Raw genomic sequence first — 17,789 nt, forward strand, 5'->3', positions numbered from 1 at the left:
ATAATACTGAAAATATATATATATGGATAAAAATATATATAATAAATAATAACATAATTAATGATATACAAGAGCTTTTGTCGCGCATATCGATTTTCAATAATAGATATTATAACAAATACGTTTTACGTTCGCATTCGAAAACAAATATAATTCTACATGAAAGTAATTAAATTTGATTTAATTGTGGAAAATGGAATTAATGTGTCTATCTCTCAAACGATGGAAAGGCAGTGTATAAAAAATTACATCACGATAATTACATCTATCGTCATTTGCATATAGCAAATTTTACAAGTTATACGATTTACGTATCATAATTTGGTGTACACGATTAAGTACGATTTTTCGCGTAAGCGGTATACTAAATACATATAAATATTTAAATAGTGTTTCGACATATATATATATATGTAGGTCCGAAAGTATGTTCCGGGACATTTGGCAGTTTCCAGGACTGTCCTGGAAAAAATTGATGTCCTACGGCAATTTTCGGGACAGTTTTTTGAATTTGATTACATATATAGCGTTATATTCCAGGAGTGTACATTTCAAAAAACGTAAACAGTCCCGGAACATACCTCTGGACCTACATATATATATATATATATATATATATATATATATATATCCAACATGAATTATACATACATATACATTACATATAATATATATATATTCCTTATAGTTATTTTATATTTTATATATATTTTAAATAGTAACAATCATGTACATCCATGTGATAAGCGTATGGCATGAGTGAGGGCTTACAGATACAGGAATGTATATCGTATGAGAAATGTGAAGACGATTATTGTTCTGTGACAGTCTGTTTCACAAAGTGTCGTAAATTTTTCACGGTATACTTTCGAGACAACCTTTGATGTGCTGCCAAGCTTGGAGACCCTGTAAGAATAATGTTATCGTCAAGAAGCATCGCGAAACACGAATTCCGTAGAACATGAAATTTAATATATCGACCTTCCTAGCTAATTTAAATTGCAGAACGCAATAAGCTGCTAAAGTTTCTTTCAGATCAACGACTTTTTGATGCTGGAACCTCTCAATGTCCATCATGGCTTTAATGGAGAACGACCTATACGGTAATTTATCAAAATTATTAACGTTATCATCGGATATCGAGTAAGATGATGTCTAGAAACGTGATTTTACTTCAAATCTTCATCCACTTGCTTCACAGTTTCGTCGTGGTGCGCAATTCGCTGCTCCAGCTGAAGAACTTTCAATTCGCGAACCTCCTCAGTATCCACAGAGCCAAATAAACGCGACATCAGACCGGCCTTACCTTGAAAACAAAGTTTTGCATTCCCGAGAGTATATGTAACCAAACCAAATTCAAACGTTATATTTCAGGCACAGTTATTCTAATGCGTATAGTAAAGTCCAAAAGTTTCTGGCCCAAGGATAAATGAAAGATGATAAAATAAAACAATTTTCATTTGTAAATATATAATTACTTTATTTTTCAATACATTTTTTTACAACGATGAATTAATTTTTCTATACCATTAAAAAGATATTCTAAATTTTTGTCGTTAAAATAGTTTAATTTAAACGAAAAGATCACTTCTTCATCACCGATAATATTTTTTCCATAAAAATCGGACTTCAATTTTGAAAAAATAAGGAATAATCACTAGAAGCTAAATCGAAATTATAGGACGATGTTAAATTATTTTAAGGACAAAAATTGAGAATACTTTTTTGGTAGTACAGAAAAAATAATTTCGTATTGAAACAAAGGATAATTGTATTGAAAAATAAAAATGGTTGTTTTATTGTATCATCTTTTTTTACACCTTTTTTATATCCTTAGACTAGAAACTTTTGGATCTTACTACGTACCTTGCATGACTTTGTCTTTCTGTTCAAACGCAGCAGTCAAGGCATCGTGCGCTTCGTCCTTAGCCAATTGCAGAGCTTCTCTGCGTCTAACCACAGCCTGCAACGCTGACGCACCGAACAGCCATTCCTTCAGCTGATCAGCTATGAGCTCTTCCTCCTCGAGCGTGGTATCTATCGTCGCCGCTAACGAGTCCAAGTAATGTCCCGATTTCTAAGAAAACAAGCTGTAATACGGTGTTTTTCAAACTTGAACTGCATTTCTTTTTTTCTTTTTATTTTATCAAATTGCGTTGCTCTTTCTATTTTTCGACGTTAGCAAATAAAATCGATGTTTCTCGCTTTATCGGCACGATTACGGTGTTACTTTTTATAATAAGAAATACCTGCAATTCGTCGCCCATTCCTTTCTCTATGGCACTCCATTCGCTGAAGACACGCCCATAATTTGCGTGCAACTTGTATAGACTGTGCTGCTTTTCAACGAGCCGTGCGCGCACTCGCAGGAGATTGCACAAGTTATTCTGCAAAAATAATTATTTGAAGGCACACCGACAACACTTGCATCATAATTAAAATATTATCAATATGGGCGAACAAATTCTCAAAGATCGCTGGTCATTAAAAAATCTATTTTGTTAAAATAAAACATATAATATTACGAAGATAACATTTTAATTCGTTAAGTAAAAATAAGGCAATAAAAAAGCCAAGCGCAGTAATTCTTGCGCAATATTACATATTCTTAGTCATTACATCATAAGATTAGCGGACGTTTCGACTTTTTTTTGGTCATCTTCAGCGCAATTCGTTTATATTTTATCTAATTTGACTGCGTTAAACATCGACACTCTAACGTTTATATTGCGCATTAATTACTGCGCTTGGCTCTTATTGCGCCTCCTTTTTACTTATTGATTTATTCAAGCGAGCCTTTATGTACTTTTTAATTTTAATTCGTAGCATACCTGCAGCTCAATTCCATAATTTTTTATAGTTTCGAACCGTTTGTCCGGCTTTCTTAGTCGTACCGCTACGCTAAGTGCTTTCAGTTTCGATTCTGCGATCTGCAAATACCCTATGCAAAAAATAATAAATATGATTATCTAAGATATTTCTTAATCTTTAAAACTTAATGTTTCTATGATCTTCTCTATCATGCGTAAAAAATAAAAATTACCTGTTTCTTTAACACTTTCTCTCCAACCGTCCTTCTGCTGAAGAAATCCCATGAAATGTTCGTCGCGCGATAGTATAGGATGTGATGCAACTCTTATAAGGAAATTCTGTGCACAAAAATATTTTCTATGACGTTCCTAGTATACAACATTCATCGCACGGTATACTGTTATAATTGCAAATCGGAAACGTACCTCGAGTCCAGCTCTTCTGCGATCAACAAAGTCGGGATCGAACGTGTCAGTCGTCACTTTTTGCCAAGCGTAGAGAACCTTCTTTTCCGGCAGCGGTGGTAACACGATGTAGGGATACGAAATCTCCAGATAAGCACGAAGCAATTCAAATTCCGTATATCGCCGCCATAACGAGCTTATCCTAGTTAGCGCGTTTTTGAAATCTGGGTCAGTGACTCTGTAAAAGAAAGGAGAAAGAAATCATACATAATAAATAACCGCATGCAATAGTATTTCCTAAATAATAAAACTCATATCAGTTCGCAATAAACTGTTGCACGATTCGTATTTTTGCTTTTTTACTCACTTAGTTTCAATGAGGTATACCGTGTAGAATTCTCTTAAATTAAGTGCTCTATTCGCCCTCTTCTCAGCCTCCACTATTGAGATCTCCATGTGATCGAGCAGGCAGTCCTGAAATATATTGACGCTGCATAACATACTGTACGTTTACGCGAGCGTTAATTCTGTAGTAACTTACGATAATTCCTTCGAGTAAACGGGATTTTCCTTCGCGTAAACGGGATTTTGTAGTAACTTACGATAATTTACTCCGCGTAAACGGGTAAATTATCGTAAGTTAATACAGAAGTAACGCTCGCGTAAACGTAGTAACAGTCCATCTCGAAACGTTCGCGAGAGTTTGAGAGACACTGCCTTCGTTCTCCATCTGTTTTTTCCTTATCGTTCGTGCGGAATGTCGCGGTTTTGGCGAAGTAAACATTAGTACGCAACAGCTGTGCTCACACAATATACGATGGTATACGAGGGGATCGAGGGGAGAATAGAATACGAGTCACTGACACCAATTGAGAGGCGCAGGAGGCGCTGCGCGGTGCTCCGATGACTGCGCGACACACATTCGCGAGTTAATTAAAATTAAATCAATTAATCGACGTCTTTAAATTTGTTCAATCCATCGAACGATCGGCCGGGAAGTGGTCTTTCCGAAATTCCGGAGTCGCGCAACTCGCCGCGGGCGACGAGCGAGGCAGCGCGACTCCGAAAAAGGCGGACTGCGATTGACTGCGACGAGAGAGAGAAAGAGAGAGAGAGAGAGAGAGAGAGAGAGAGAGAGAGAGAGAGAGAGAGAGAGAGAGAGAGAGAGAGAGAGAGAGAGAGAGAGAGAGAGAGAGAGCGACTTATCGATTTGCCACAGACGAATGCGTGTGAAAAAGCGAGCCAAGACCCTTTACCTCTTTCCGCGTCTCCATGGCGGTCATGTTGGCGTTAGCCTCCCTCTGATAGTTGCCGTTCTGAAAGACCTCTTCCATGGTTTCACGTCGCCGTTTTGCCTGCAACTACCTACGGGTCCAGCCAGCGGGACTCCAATTTAGTTTTTCGCATCACGTCGGATCGCTCGACGCCGCCGACCTGCTACCACCACTGGTCGTATCGATACTGCCGAGTGCCGCGTCGCAGGTCGCAGGGTAACATGCTGCGCACAATCGCGGCAGTCCAACCGAGAACCGGTCCCAGCTACTGATACTGTAATACAGTCACTGTATTACTGTGAGAATACGGTCAAACTTAAAATACACCGAATTGCGAGGAAGGCGTATAGAAATTATGAGCACCGAAAGGCGCCCAACTGACGATTTTGTGATTCATACACGGACGTTTTTCTCAACGATGATTTTACGTATTAACGCAGTCGAATGAAGCGAAAAAGATCCTACGAAAAAGATACGTTGGCTACGCTGACGCTGACGCTTTTCTCTAGAGACGTCTCCACGGAGAGAACAGCCAGCGGTTTCTTGTTGCGTACTTTTTTGCGTCGCACGCGTTGCATATAGAAGGGGTAAAGAAGGCGTTATAGTAATAAAATTATTTTTTTATTACATTTTCTGCGTTGCATCATAATTATATTTTCCTTGTTGTTGTTATGCTTATAACAATAGATTGTGATAAATAAGATTAGAACAATCGATGACAGAGATATTTTTTTACGACTTTAAACATCGTAGTTGCGGGACGTACTTAAAATACGTTTCCTTCATACGCATGTCGAACACACACACATTGCGCGACCGTACAATTCATTTATTCTATATACATGTATGTATATATAGAATATAGTAGGTGGGAGCAAGAATACACAGCCTTATTTACTATATAGATGAGCGTGCGTATTTACATAATGAAAGATATAATGCGCGGATATAAAACTGCGACGGCGATTATTAAAGTGCATATATAATATAGACGGAAAGCTATTTACATGTCGATTTTTCGACAAATAATAAAACAAATTACAAAATCATCGTGGGACATATCTGCTTAAAGGTCAAACAATATCCTTCGGTTTGTCACCTTGCGTCGGTTTTCGGGGGAGAATAACAACCAGAAGTGCAGACACTGTAAAATAAGCAGAAATGTTTAAGAAACATTTTTATACATACGTAAAAAGTTATATTCAATGTAGAGATAAAAATGTAATTTAATATGCATTTAATATACAATTAATGTTGTTTTTACCTAAAGAGGCTGAGCCGATCATAACGAATGGTCCTAAACACGATAGATTAAATAAAACGGGAAATAGTAAATTGCCGATTACTGCGCCAATTCTTCCCATCATCATAGTTGTGCTAACCGCCATAGTTCTAGAACAAGAAAAAATATTGATATTGGATAGATCAATAGGGTAAACAATAAAATATACCTAATGTAATATCCAGACAGAAATAATTGGTCGAATCGACGTTTGTTTTTATATAATGTTATGTTAATCGGAGCAATTGCGAATATATTTGCGAGATTTCTCTTGTCTTTTGGCTAATTCTATATCAAATCAGTACAAAATCGGGAAGTACACAATACATTTATGTATTTGATGCAGAATTTGATTATAGAAATCTTATAGAAATATTCGTAATTATTCAATTAACATTATGATGAGGTCAAAGATTGTCAAAGATGACCAAAATATCAATCAATATTCGATATCGACCATTCATCGACACATCGACAGTACCTTAGATATGTAGGAAAATTATCAACAATAACATTAACGACAGTCGCACCGCCTATACTCGTCATAGCGACAAACACCGAGGACAATCCAAGGATACCGTTAGTATCTTCAGCCCAATACAGTGAAGCGCAACAAGCAGCAGCGACGACGAAACAAATCGCTGCACAGAAATCAAATAATTATAACACACACACAATTACAGATAATAGTGTATAAATAATTATAATAAAATTAATAATGAAAAAAATTATAATAAAATATAGGATAATTATAATAAAATTATAGTATTGCATAATATTGTTCAATATTATTATTCGCAATGTTATTTTATAAATAAAGTCGATATTTCTTCACTACCAAATTACTTCATTGTCTTACCCATTAGCGTCCTCTTTCCTACAACAGTAATCAAAGAACCAGCTATAGTATAACCGATAACGCTCGTCACAGCAATGACAATCGAATTGATGAAGACTCTAGAATTCAGCTCCGCCTGAAATTGACGTGCATGTCACTTCCAGGATTTATATTTTGTTTCCTGCGTTGCGATCAAAATTTACGAATTAGCGGACTTACCGGAATGCATATCGTTGTAGAGTTATGCATCATCTCGTTGATATACTGCGTAGAATTATGATGCGACTCTTCCTGGCCTAGCATATAACAGAATGTAGGCTGCAAACCCGACACTTGACTGTCGTCCTTCATGAGAGTACTTTTGTAACTCTCGATCATCGCGAACAGCTGCGGCAGCCAAAGCCGGAGTGAGTTTGACCTGCAATCGGCATTAATTGAACTCTCGAAGCTTTATTTATTTTGGTGACTCCATTTTTTTAAAATTAAAATTGAAGACAGAAAAGGGAAACGAAAGGTTGGTTAAACTGACCCTATCGTTGCTCCAAGTTGTACCATCGATATAAGTATCAATCTGAAGATGTTGGATCGCAAGAAAAGTGGCTTTATTCTGTTCCAACAGTTTTTCAGCTTGTCCTGTATACGTTCTCCGCATGATTCAACTGAATATTCATTTTCCAGACTCTTTATCTATCAATTAATAATAAAACAACCGTATTATTATTATTACCACATTAACTGTTCCTTCTGTTCTACAGCCGCTCAATTTATCAAATTCTCATTTCTTACAATTTCATTACGCGTTTTTTTACATATGTTTTAGTTTAGGTTTTGTTTATGCCTTACTTGTTATTTTATGCTTTGTTCTACAAACTCCAATTTTTCATTCTGTTTATTTTATGTTCCGAATAACATATCTTTTTTTATACAAATATATAATTAGCCTTATCTTTTATATGTACACCTTTCATACTTATTGTATTGATTTATCTTGTTACTAATCAATTCTGTATATATACATAAAGTTATTAAAATTATTAAAATCAATGCAATGAAACAAATAATGTATTTAAATAAATATAATGATTTTGTAATCACGCTGTACGCAGCTATCGTGCGTATATTAAAACATTGTCGAAATGACTCGGTAAAGCATCATGTTTTTACAATTGAATTTTATTTGCGCGACTTAATTGAAAGTTATTTGTGTTAACAGATCAAGCAATTTAATCTACAACAGTTGTAGATTAAAATCTTAATTATTTCAAATAAATACATTGCTTATTATCTTTGAATATAATATCGTCATTCATACGCATATTACCGGGTACGTGTCAGGATCCTTTCCAGTGTTGAGCGAGTAGATTTTCTTGAAGACACTCAATGCCTCGTCGTGCCGACCCTTCAGAATAAGGAAACGCGGACTTTCTGGGAAAGCGAAAAGAGCGATGCACGCTAGAAACTCGGGTAGTGAACAAATGGCTAAGAACACTCTCCAGGAACTTATCTCGATCTTTGTTTCGCTTAAAAATGTGATGTACCACTTTTGAGGTATTATAAGCCATGCTATACCTGCGAGATAAAAAGTAAAAATCAAATTTAACTGCAATGTATTCAAGTTTATTTGCCATAAAATGTGTATGTATCTGAATGAAATAAAATATTGCGCGCTCTTTTTTCCACGCTTTTATTTTAAATCTCTAAATCAACTTTAACTCTTCTTGTTCCCAGCGAGTTTCACACAATGCAGCAATATGTATCTTGCACCATTGCATTGCACGCATTACCGGCTTAAAAATCGGCGCCTTTATAATTTAACCCCCCGTCGATCTGTAGATAAGATTGTGTCAAGGCTGCACTTACATGGCAGGGAAATGTTTCCGAGTGAGAAGAACACGCCAAGCCACATGTACGACCTCGATCGATGTGCCTCATTGTGTATTTCCGCCAAGTACGACATAAGCGCCGCGTACGGGCCAGATATGCTGCAATTTGTCGATCGCGATGTCAACTCTTACGTAATATTTATATATGTATAACAAAATATTCAAAAAAATATTCAGTGATGTCATACCGCACCGACTGGCAATTCCCACTTACATCATGCCGTCAAAAAGTTTGAACGTTATTAAAAGCCAAGATCTGTGCGAGAAACACGTTGCCACGCTTAGTAGCCCGGTAAGCAGGTAACCGTAGAACATTATTTTCTTACGGCCGAACATGTCGGTCACGTAACCCCAGAAAAACACCGTACAGATCATTCCTGAAAACAAACCAACCGGTCAGCCGATTCTACCTTCATACATACCTGGATTTTCCCACCAGGACTTGCGATATTAAAATGAAAAAGGATGAGAAATAATATGCTGCAAAAATAAATCGTTTGCGTTCTGAAGTAATTTTGTTCCTGCATTTGCGATATGTCATGAATTTACGATAAGAGATCAATGCTGCATTATTCGATAGATACGCGCCTAGGGGCCTCCTATAACTAGATTGTGAAAATTAAAGGATTTCAGCCGAAATTATCGAAGATAAAAACACCTACTTTCTGTGTCGTGAGAAATCAACTCTAGTCAGAATCGAGGGACAAGATGAAAATTTACATAATGTGAATGTAACTGTTCTTTTCTTGTTGGTTTTTTATCCAACCTTTACCTTCAAGCGTGATACTAAATCAATATTTAAACTGTTTTCTATATTTCTCTTAGTTTCTTGAAAATTGAAACTAAATAATTAAATATCCTGTTTTTTTTTTCTTTAGTGACTAGTCGTGCAAATAAAAACCTGTACAATTTTTTGATAAAATATAAAAATATAGTTATGTTTACTTTATTAAAAATAATTCATAAACTTTTTATTGCGTGTTTAATAAACTTATCGTAATGAAAAATAACGTTATCTTACTATTAGTTTTAAATTAACAAGACACATAACGATGGAAAATTGCAAATGTCTATAATTGATTCAAAGTTATTTCAATGCCATGCATTGCTAGTTGCGAGGAGAGCCCCGTGATGCCTGTACCTTATAATGAGTCTATAGAGACCCATGCATTAATCTGCCACTATAGTTGCTCGCGGAGACCAAAAGTGATCGTTGAAAACGGCCGGCCGAAATATAATCGGTCGGTCGGAATTCGCATGCGACAAGAAATAAAATGATACGGTATTTACCGTGAGTTCGCGTTTGCTCTCACTATTGCCTACAACGAACCGGTAGTGTACACCGCACGATAATCATAGAGACTCTAAGTGTGCCAAGCTCTAGGCGCTCCAGGGCTCTCATTGAGCTCTCTGGCACCTGTAATAAAGCGTTGTTATGCAATTGTTAGACGGATCGAGATACTACCTACGAACGCCATCGAATTCAGCAGCCCTTTGTCGAACATCGTCAGCTGGAGATCACATTCGGCGGATGGTAGCACGTAGGACATCGCCGACGACGAGAAAATACTGGAGAAACTGGCCGGCAGTACCGCCAGCAGTAGCAAATAATTAAATTTTCCATATCCTAGTACGCAAATAAAAATATTTTAATGTGTGTATTAAATCAGTTCTGTTTTCAATGTATCACATTCTCTATTAACATGTTCAACGTCGTGAGGGCCATCGCCGTGGATATATTGATATGTCGCACTGCCATGGAACGAATAATATTTAGACAGTCACGTGCACATGTAGTGTGTCAGCAGAAATTCAATCAGACTTTTGTTTTTATTTATTATAAATATTTGTTAAAAAGTTAGTTAAGCATACATTGCTACTGTTTTTCTTGAAGACAAAATAGAATGACAATATTAAACAAATTATTTCATGTGGCGATAAACGTGTGTTAAATAAGTAATACTGAGACTTATAAACATAACACAATATAATTTGTATAATTTATGTATTTTTACTTACCTGCTGCTGCAATTGCCCGTTCAAAGTCTGCGGGACTTGAATCCTCAGACCTTACTTCCTCACCTAGAAGCAAAAACAGCGATTAGTTATAAATCTCGATAACATAGTTGCTTTAGAGTTGTATAATTAAAATTGAATTAATACCTGATATACAGCGCATACGTCTGTATCTATACGATCTATACGTCGTAATTAAATCAAGAAAGCGTCTAAAAACCATTTTTCTGACCTATCGTCAAACACGGCTACATTTGCACTAACTACGCACGTATAATCGATGTTCGTTGTACGAACTTATTGCGAGAAACAGTCAATATTGCCACAACGCTTGAAATGCCGTTAATGTTACCAAAACAGAATATATACTATCTTCGCGGATGTGTCAGTTTTATTTAGCACTGTATACAACGGTAATATCACTATACAACTTATTTTTATTTACAAATGCGTTGTCACTATAATTTATAAATACGTAATTAACTGTAATTAACTGTAAAAGATAGATATCTCATAGAACACGTCAAGTAATTATATTCTTTATACTTTACACCGTAACTGCGGGAAATACTTGATATAATTAAATTTGTATTTTTTAAAGTCGTTATGCAACTGCAAGTTAAACATAGATCTTCTTCAGCAACACGCGGAAAGATACTCGCACGATGCGAGAGAAGATAATTATGATAATCGTTTCGCGTGAGACTACACTAATTTCATAAAACTTGCTTTGCAGAAAGCGTCACAAGTTTAGTATAAAATGCTAATGCAATTTGTTAGAACACACTTTAAATTTGCATGATACTTCGTAATCGCGATGCCATTATCTCGAAGTTGAGAATTATGCACGGATCGGAAAGACCGAAAGATAACGTCAATCAACGAATACGGATCGTACCCGACTAACGATTTATTGACAATGTTCGTTCTAATATGCTGTCCAAAATATCCACACATGAATTATCTGAAGTGTATGTTTACAAGCGTTCTCGAACTCAGCGAATTTTTCGATACCTTATTGGTGAAATAAATTGAAGACTGCAAAATCCTTTGAGTTTACTTAATTGCATAAAAAAATGCTTTCTCAAAAAATATGATAGAATAAAATTTAAGTTTTTTGAGATATTTATTTGTGTAATTAATAATAAATTGCGAGTTATATATAGAGCTATAATGTTTTAATCAATAATATAATTTAGCAAGCTCGTTAAAACACCTTTCTGTATATCCAAATAATGATGAAACAATGCACTTGCATTTGAGATAATCTAACGCGGTGATGCAACATACACATTCCTTTTTTTATCATTTAGGTATTGCTTAAACACATGACGGTATGTTAAACACGCGATAAATCAGCGCTAAGTTCATGTATTTTTTTTATCACTTGGATTCGTTTAAGCTAAACATTTTTATTTGTCTCGCGCCAAGACACATGAAATATACGTGTACTTAAGTGTACTAAAATTTCGCGAATATTTTTTAATATTTATGATTTGACATTTTAACATTTTGATATTTTTGACATTTTCAGTGATGCAAATGTTAATGCGTGTGGAATACGTTGATATTGTGCTGAAATATAGAATAGAAGAGAAGCAAAATTGAAGTAGAAAGAGATTTAAAAAATAGAAAATGAAAAAATGGAAAGAGAAACTGTTAATCATACCAGGCATGTTAAATTCATTTTACGTAGCAATTCTATTTCTCTCGACTTGTTCTTTATAAATGCTCATTTCTTAGAAGATAAAAAAGTGCATGAAACATTTGTAAACCACGCCTATAAACGCTAAACATTACAATCAATTACAGCCAGCGCCAGCAAGCCTATTTTAATAATTTTTAATATGTGCATTATACAATTCCTAATGTGTTATTTTTTTGTATTCTATACATACATATGAAAGAGAAAGAGAGACAAAGCCTTACAGAAGTTAAGCCTACATTGCTCTGTTTGCAACTAGAAATTTGCATTTTGTAAAGTATTTTAATTAAATTCTTAACGCATTTTTGCTTACATAACGTAAAACATTAATATATAAATAATATAACGTAAGACATTAACGATAATGAACAGCGTTTAAAACTGTAAGGCAATTGTATGTATGATTTTTGATCATGTATGTATTGTATGTAATTTAGTATATAATTAAATAATTATTTATTTAAAATAATTTTGTAATGTGTTATGATAATTTAGCAACAATTTTTAATAATTTGTAATATTTTTATTTATTTTATTTATTCTGCTAATATTTCTTGTTTTCTTCTTTTCAAAATAATTAAAATATTTGTAAATATATTTGGAAATTTTGAAAAAGTGAAAATCAAACGGCCACCTTTCCAACAAAACAAAGAATGTTGGTTTAAACAAAAAAAAATCGATTTGTTATAATAATATAAATACTTGTTTATAATATTTCTAATTCAATTATTTTAAAAATTAGCGTCGATTATAATGATAATATTGTAGAATTTGCAAAGAAAGACATGGGATGACATTTTAATTTTGCTTTGATAAAAACATTATAATATATTAATCCTTTTAATAAAACAACTCAATAGTAAAAATGTTTTATTTAAAAAAAATGCAATGCACTTTTGTGTAATTTAATCTTCTCTGCAGTTTAAATTACTGAATAAACAAAGATTGAGTAATTTGTTTGTAAATATTTGACATATTATTCAACACGGCACTGCCAGCCAATACATAATTTCATTATAATTTAAATTATTTATCTTAACCCTTGGAGAGAGAGAGAGAGAGAGAGAGAGAGAGAGAGAGAGAGAGAGAGAGAGAGAGAGAGAGAGAGAGAGAGAGAACACAAAGAGTCAATTTGACCCTGTTCTATTTTTTTGCCAGAAAAATTTTTAGCCAGAAATATTAAAAATAAAAGAAATAAAATTTTTTTCGTAAATTACGTTTTTTTCAAAGGAACACTCTAGGTCAATCTGATTTTACACACACTTTGATCGTCCACCATTTTAAATTGACGAGTGCGATCAGCTTAAAAAAATTTCCAGATGTACTTGGAACATTCCAAATACATGTGGAAATTTTTTCAAGCTGATCGCACTCGTCAATTTAAAATGGTGGACGATCAAAGTGTGTGTATAGGGTCCAGATTGACCCAGAGTGTTCTCCGTGAATGAAAAAATAGGTGTGTTCTCCGAGAGTTAATTTTCTTATATATGTATATGATAATACGTACGATATAATGACATATGTAGATTATGTATATCGTATATATTTATACATATTGCAAAAATTTTCAAAATTTATTTAAAGATAAAAGCTCAATATTTTGTAAAAATTATACTAAACATAATTTTACGTAAATATGGAAATAAATAATAATACAAGCAATTCTTATTTTGACATTATGCGTATTATCGTATATTAAGCGATCGTGATTAATGGATTACATTAACGGATCAACTGTTCTACATTTACACACAGTTGAAGAAATATTGTGAGATATTGACGCAGAAGGTCATTACGTAAGTATTACATATACTTGTATTTATGAATCGCTACTTGCATTGTAAATTTTTTTTTAAACAACAGATAGTTAAATGATATAATTATATACGCAGTTAAAGAAATCGAGAAACTTTTGTAATAAAATAGATATCCAAACAAGAAAATTGTACAAAATGCGGAGAAATATGTTTGTAAGTGGTTCACTTATCATTACAAAATCAATCTTTATTTTCTCCACAAATTGTGAATCCAATTTAATTTATAAGGATTACAACTGTGAATTCCGTAACTAAAAAATTGTTTTAAAACCATACATGCAGATGTTTTTAAATTTAACTGATATCTAGTCAAATAATATTTATCGTGTGACTCATTTAGGCATTATTTAATAACGATAAATAATATTTATAAAAGGAGAAACTTACCGTCCGCCACGTCACGTCAATAAATATACGCGCGATGAATTTAATATTAAAATAAAAATATTTTAATATTTTAATATTAAATGTATGATGTGTGTGTGTGTGTGTGTATTTAATATTAAATGAAAGATAATGTTAGACATAGGTCGTAATAAATAAAGATATTAAATTAAAGACACCATTTTTGACACCTTCCTAAAAGTTTGAATATGCTGTGTAATAGATACAAATATATGTATATACACTCATTAGAAAAATTGAGAGTCGAATCGCTTCCATTCTCAGTACATGCCATCACATGCGCGCATATTCAATGGTATAATCTTCCGTAATTAAAGTACATATATAACAGATTTCTCCGCAATTGTCGTACCGTTGTGTTGTCGTGTTGCTGCGGTAATCCGATCAAAAGAAGGACCTACGCATTAGGCCAGACTAGAGTTAAGCTCAACAGGGTCTTCTTTCCCCGCTAATTTTTCCAAGCCCGTTCTCTTGGCAGTTACTAGACAAATATCTCAGTTTTTCTGGCATTTGAGTGTACGTATATATGTGTACATTTTTTATACAGTGTATTCAAACTTTACCTTTTTTTTCTTATAATATTATATATTTCTTATAATCTATATATGTGTGTATATTTGATAATAATATCACACAAAAACATTTCTAGAAGCTTATCTCTAAGAGTTCAAAAATACAAAAATAAATAATAAAACTTGCAAAAATCTCATGATGGAGAGTTGGGGGTAACTTGCCTTTAGGTTTCATTAATATCTTTTTCTATCGTCGTCGAAGGATTTCGAGAGTGAGATACGCAGGGATCGGGAACGCAGTAAAATAAATTCGCGATGCACCAGCAGCAACTCTTAATCGGCGATCCTAGCGTCGTCGTCGCGCGTGCACCACCCTGAGAGGGATGTTTCTTCAGTTGCACATGCACAGTGGTGCGCGACAACCGTTAAACTGATTTCGCTCGTTAGATTCACTACCAAAGTATCGTCGAGACGAAAGAAGTGCGAAGAAGACGGTGACGATGCCGACGACGACAGGCGCGTCCATCGCGTTACGCGGTGGGGCGAAACAGGTTCCTAAACGAACCTATATAATTTTCTCGCGTATCAACGAGAAAAAGCCATCTCCTGCATCCACACCCACGCGAGAACACGTAATATATATATATATATATATATATATATATATATATATATATAATACCGCGCTCATTTTAGATATATAAGAAAACTCTATGGTGTTTCTTTTCAAACGCTCCCAAGTGGTCTGCCAAGTAGCGCGGCGGCACATTTGTTTGGCCCGCAAAATTTGCACGAACTGCATTCCACGAACTTGCACATTTATAACAGCCTCATTTTTGCGCAAAGATCCTGCACGATACAAAAAAGACAGTTGAGAAATTCGAATGTCGTCGAGGCATGTTGTTTGTCTCTTTCTGACGCAGGTTGAACGCACACTCGCGTGTCGCACGGAATTTTTGCATTAATCGAATCAAGATTAAAATCAGGATTCTACTCGAAAATTAATGCCTAATGCATACTGGTTTGACCGCCGCGCATAGTTCACCAGTTCGGATCATATGCTATACTCGGTCTAGAACCGCGAGATTTTTTGGACAGAATGACATTTTGATGGAATGCAATCGCCGATCAAAAAAAATCAATGTGTATCGAAATTCAGAACTCTTTTTAAACGACGATTATAATGACATACATATGGGGGAAAAAAACAAATATAGTATAAGATGTCAGATCTCATCCTATAATACGTACGTTCCATTTTCGTCGGTATCTTTCCGCTCGGAATTGTTCCATTATCGGATCTCTTCGCAAATTCACCTTTCCCGAGCGCCATCGTAGGAACAATGCCAAAATCGGCATCGGGCCTTATGTTTTGTACATCGCAGGTGTCCTGTATATTATCACGATTCAGTAAACAAAAGCAATGATAACGAGACTGTATATATTTTTACAAGCTCATCCGCGATTTTCAATCGCAAATATCGACAACAAAAATGCATGGATTATTGCAGCTTCTGCCCGATTTCCGTGAAAGCCACAAAGTGACCATCATCACGTAAACCGGCCCGTCAGGCGAACGAATTGCATATTGCTGATCGAATGTAGCAGACAGTCTGTTTAGTATGTAAATTATTCCAGTGTACGATGCGAAGTGAAATTCCAAATTCCTTAGCACATAAAGTCGTTACTCACTGTTTGTCTTATATGGTGCTTCGGGGGTCGCAAATTACGATCTATCTTATCTTTATGTGCGGGCGCGTGATAATCTTAATTGACGACACGCGGCTTTCGGAAGAATACCGTGAGTCAAGACATGACGAATCTGTAAATTCGTCGGTGTCAAAGAATTTTATACGTTTACCTAGAAGTAGGCTTTGTGAGAAAGATAATAATGCATTGCATTATTAATTATTCTGCAAATAAATGCTATAAGCGCCTATACTATTATACTTATCGCGGACACGTAAATGTAAATAAGTAATTATATAATGTATTTAGCGAGGTATATTTAGTCGTTGCGTATGTTAGGTGTTTCGTATATCGAAAAAGTTTGAGTTTTGTTTTAAATTTCTTTTGATAAGATTATAAAATCATATTCTTCTACAAAGACACATTTCAGTTTCTACAACATACATGATTTTTTTTAAGTTACGCTAATTTGCGAAAATGTGGAAAATTGGAGAAGAAAAGTTCATATGTAGCATTGCAATATGCACATACGATATGCAAATAGATAATTATGTAATGTAAATATAATTATACGTGCAAGTATATTTGCAAAGATAAACTAGCACTAATAAAACCTGCGAATGGTGATTTGTAGAGAAAGATAAAATAGAATGGGCGGCTTTAACGCGTCGCTTGACTTTAATTGCGTTTGACCTTCCGCTTTTAAGCCGATTAACCGATGATCATGTTACGAAATGGCGATCTCGGCCAACGATAGAAAAAGCGAACCATGCGCTCTTTTCTTCATACAGAATCATATTGGATACAAAATTATAGCATTATTCTGACGAAACTATTAACATGGATTACCTTATACTATATGAATTATTTACAAGGCAGGAAGTGTACGTTATAGTGTATTAACTTATGGTAACATATGCAGTACTTTTTTTTGTCATCTACGGAAAAATCGAACGTGTCAGCTCTGTGTTAGTTCACTAATGTATATACAGGCACAAATTTGCATTTTTAATTTGCTTTTGATTAATTAATATAGCTAACGGACATTAGGTAATAATATCGCGGCATTAAAGCTGCTGCAATTGCTTGAAGGGAGTGTCATTTCCTTTGGTTACTTCAATGAGAATCACGATGACTACACAGTCGGAATTTG

At 34.7% G+C, this 17,789-nt stretch overlaps 2 protein-coding genes across 6 annotated transcripts; both read right to left on the minus strand.

Annotated features, from left to right (window-relative positions):
- Positions 1 to 250: 250 nt before the first annotated feature.
- LOC143900896 (sorting nexin-4) lies at positions 251 to 4,865 on the minus strand. The gene is made up of 10 exons (XM_077412674.1): positions 4,472 to 4,865; positions 3,583 to 3,689; positions 3,237 to 3,453; positions 3,044 to 3,149; positions 2,832 to 2,941; positions 2,250 to 2,387; positions 1,867 to 2,077; positions 1,174 to 1,306; positions 982 to 1,096; positions 251 to 906 (listed from the first exon to the last, which is right to left on the minus strand). The coding sequence occupies exons 1-10, from the start codon at positions 4,547 to 4,549 to the stop codon at positions 856 to 858; spliced, it is 1,266 nt and encodes a 421-aa protein (XP_077268800.1). The 5' UTR covers positions 4,550 to 4,865; the 3' UTR covers positions 251 to 855.
- Positions 4,866 to 5,454: 589 nt separating this feature from the next.
- Positions 5,455 to 16,444, minus strand: LOC143900886 (synaptic vesicle glycoprotein 2B). Of its 5 annotated transcripts, XM_077412655.1 has the most exons (13): positions 15,338 to 15,362; positions 15,170 to 15,270; positions 10,512 to 10,574; positions 9,958 to 10,119; positions 8,707 to 8,869; positions 8,470 to 8,591; positions 7,931 to 8,178; positions 7,139 to 7,296; positions 6,829 to 7,027; positions 6,631 to 6,745; positions 6,253 to 6,412; positions 5,754 to 5,881; positions 5,455 to 5,633 (listed from the first exon to the last, which is right to left on the minus strand). In XM_077412655.1, exons 2-13 carry the CDS (start codon positions 15,180 to 15,182, stop codon positions 5,563 to 5,565), a joined length of 1,602 nt encoding a protein of 533 aa, XP_077268781.1. In that variant the 5' UTR covers positions 15,183 to 15,270; positions 15,338 to 15,362; the 3' UTR covers positions 5,455 to 5,562. The 5 variants fall into 5 exon arrangements, with proteins under 5 accessions (XP_077268781.1, XP_077268778.1, XP_077268780.1 ...); XM_077412652.1 differs by lacking the exons at positions 15,170 to 15,270; positions 15,338 to 15,362 and adding an exon at positions 16,199 to 16,444; XM_077412654.1 differs by having other exon boundaries at positions 15,170 to 15,445.
- Positions 16,445 to 17,789: the final 1,345 nt, after the last annotated feature.

The sequence above is a fragment of the Temnothorax americanus genome, unplaced genomic scaffold, assembly GCF_048541705.1.
Source record: "Temnothorax americanus isolate GAGA-0224 unplaced genomic scaffold, ASM4854170v1 Scaffold31, whole genome shotgun sequence".
Classification (NCBI taxonomy): Eukaryota; Metazoa; Arthropoda; class Insecta; order Hymenoptera; family Formicidae; genus Temnothorax; species Temnothorax americanus.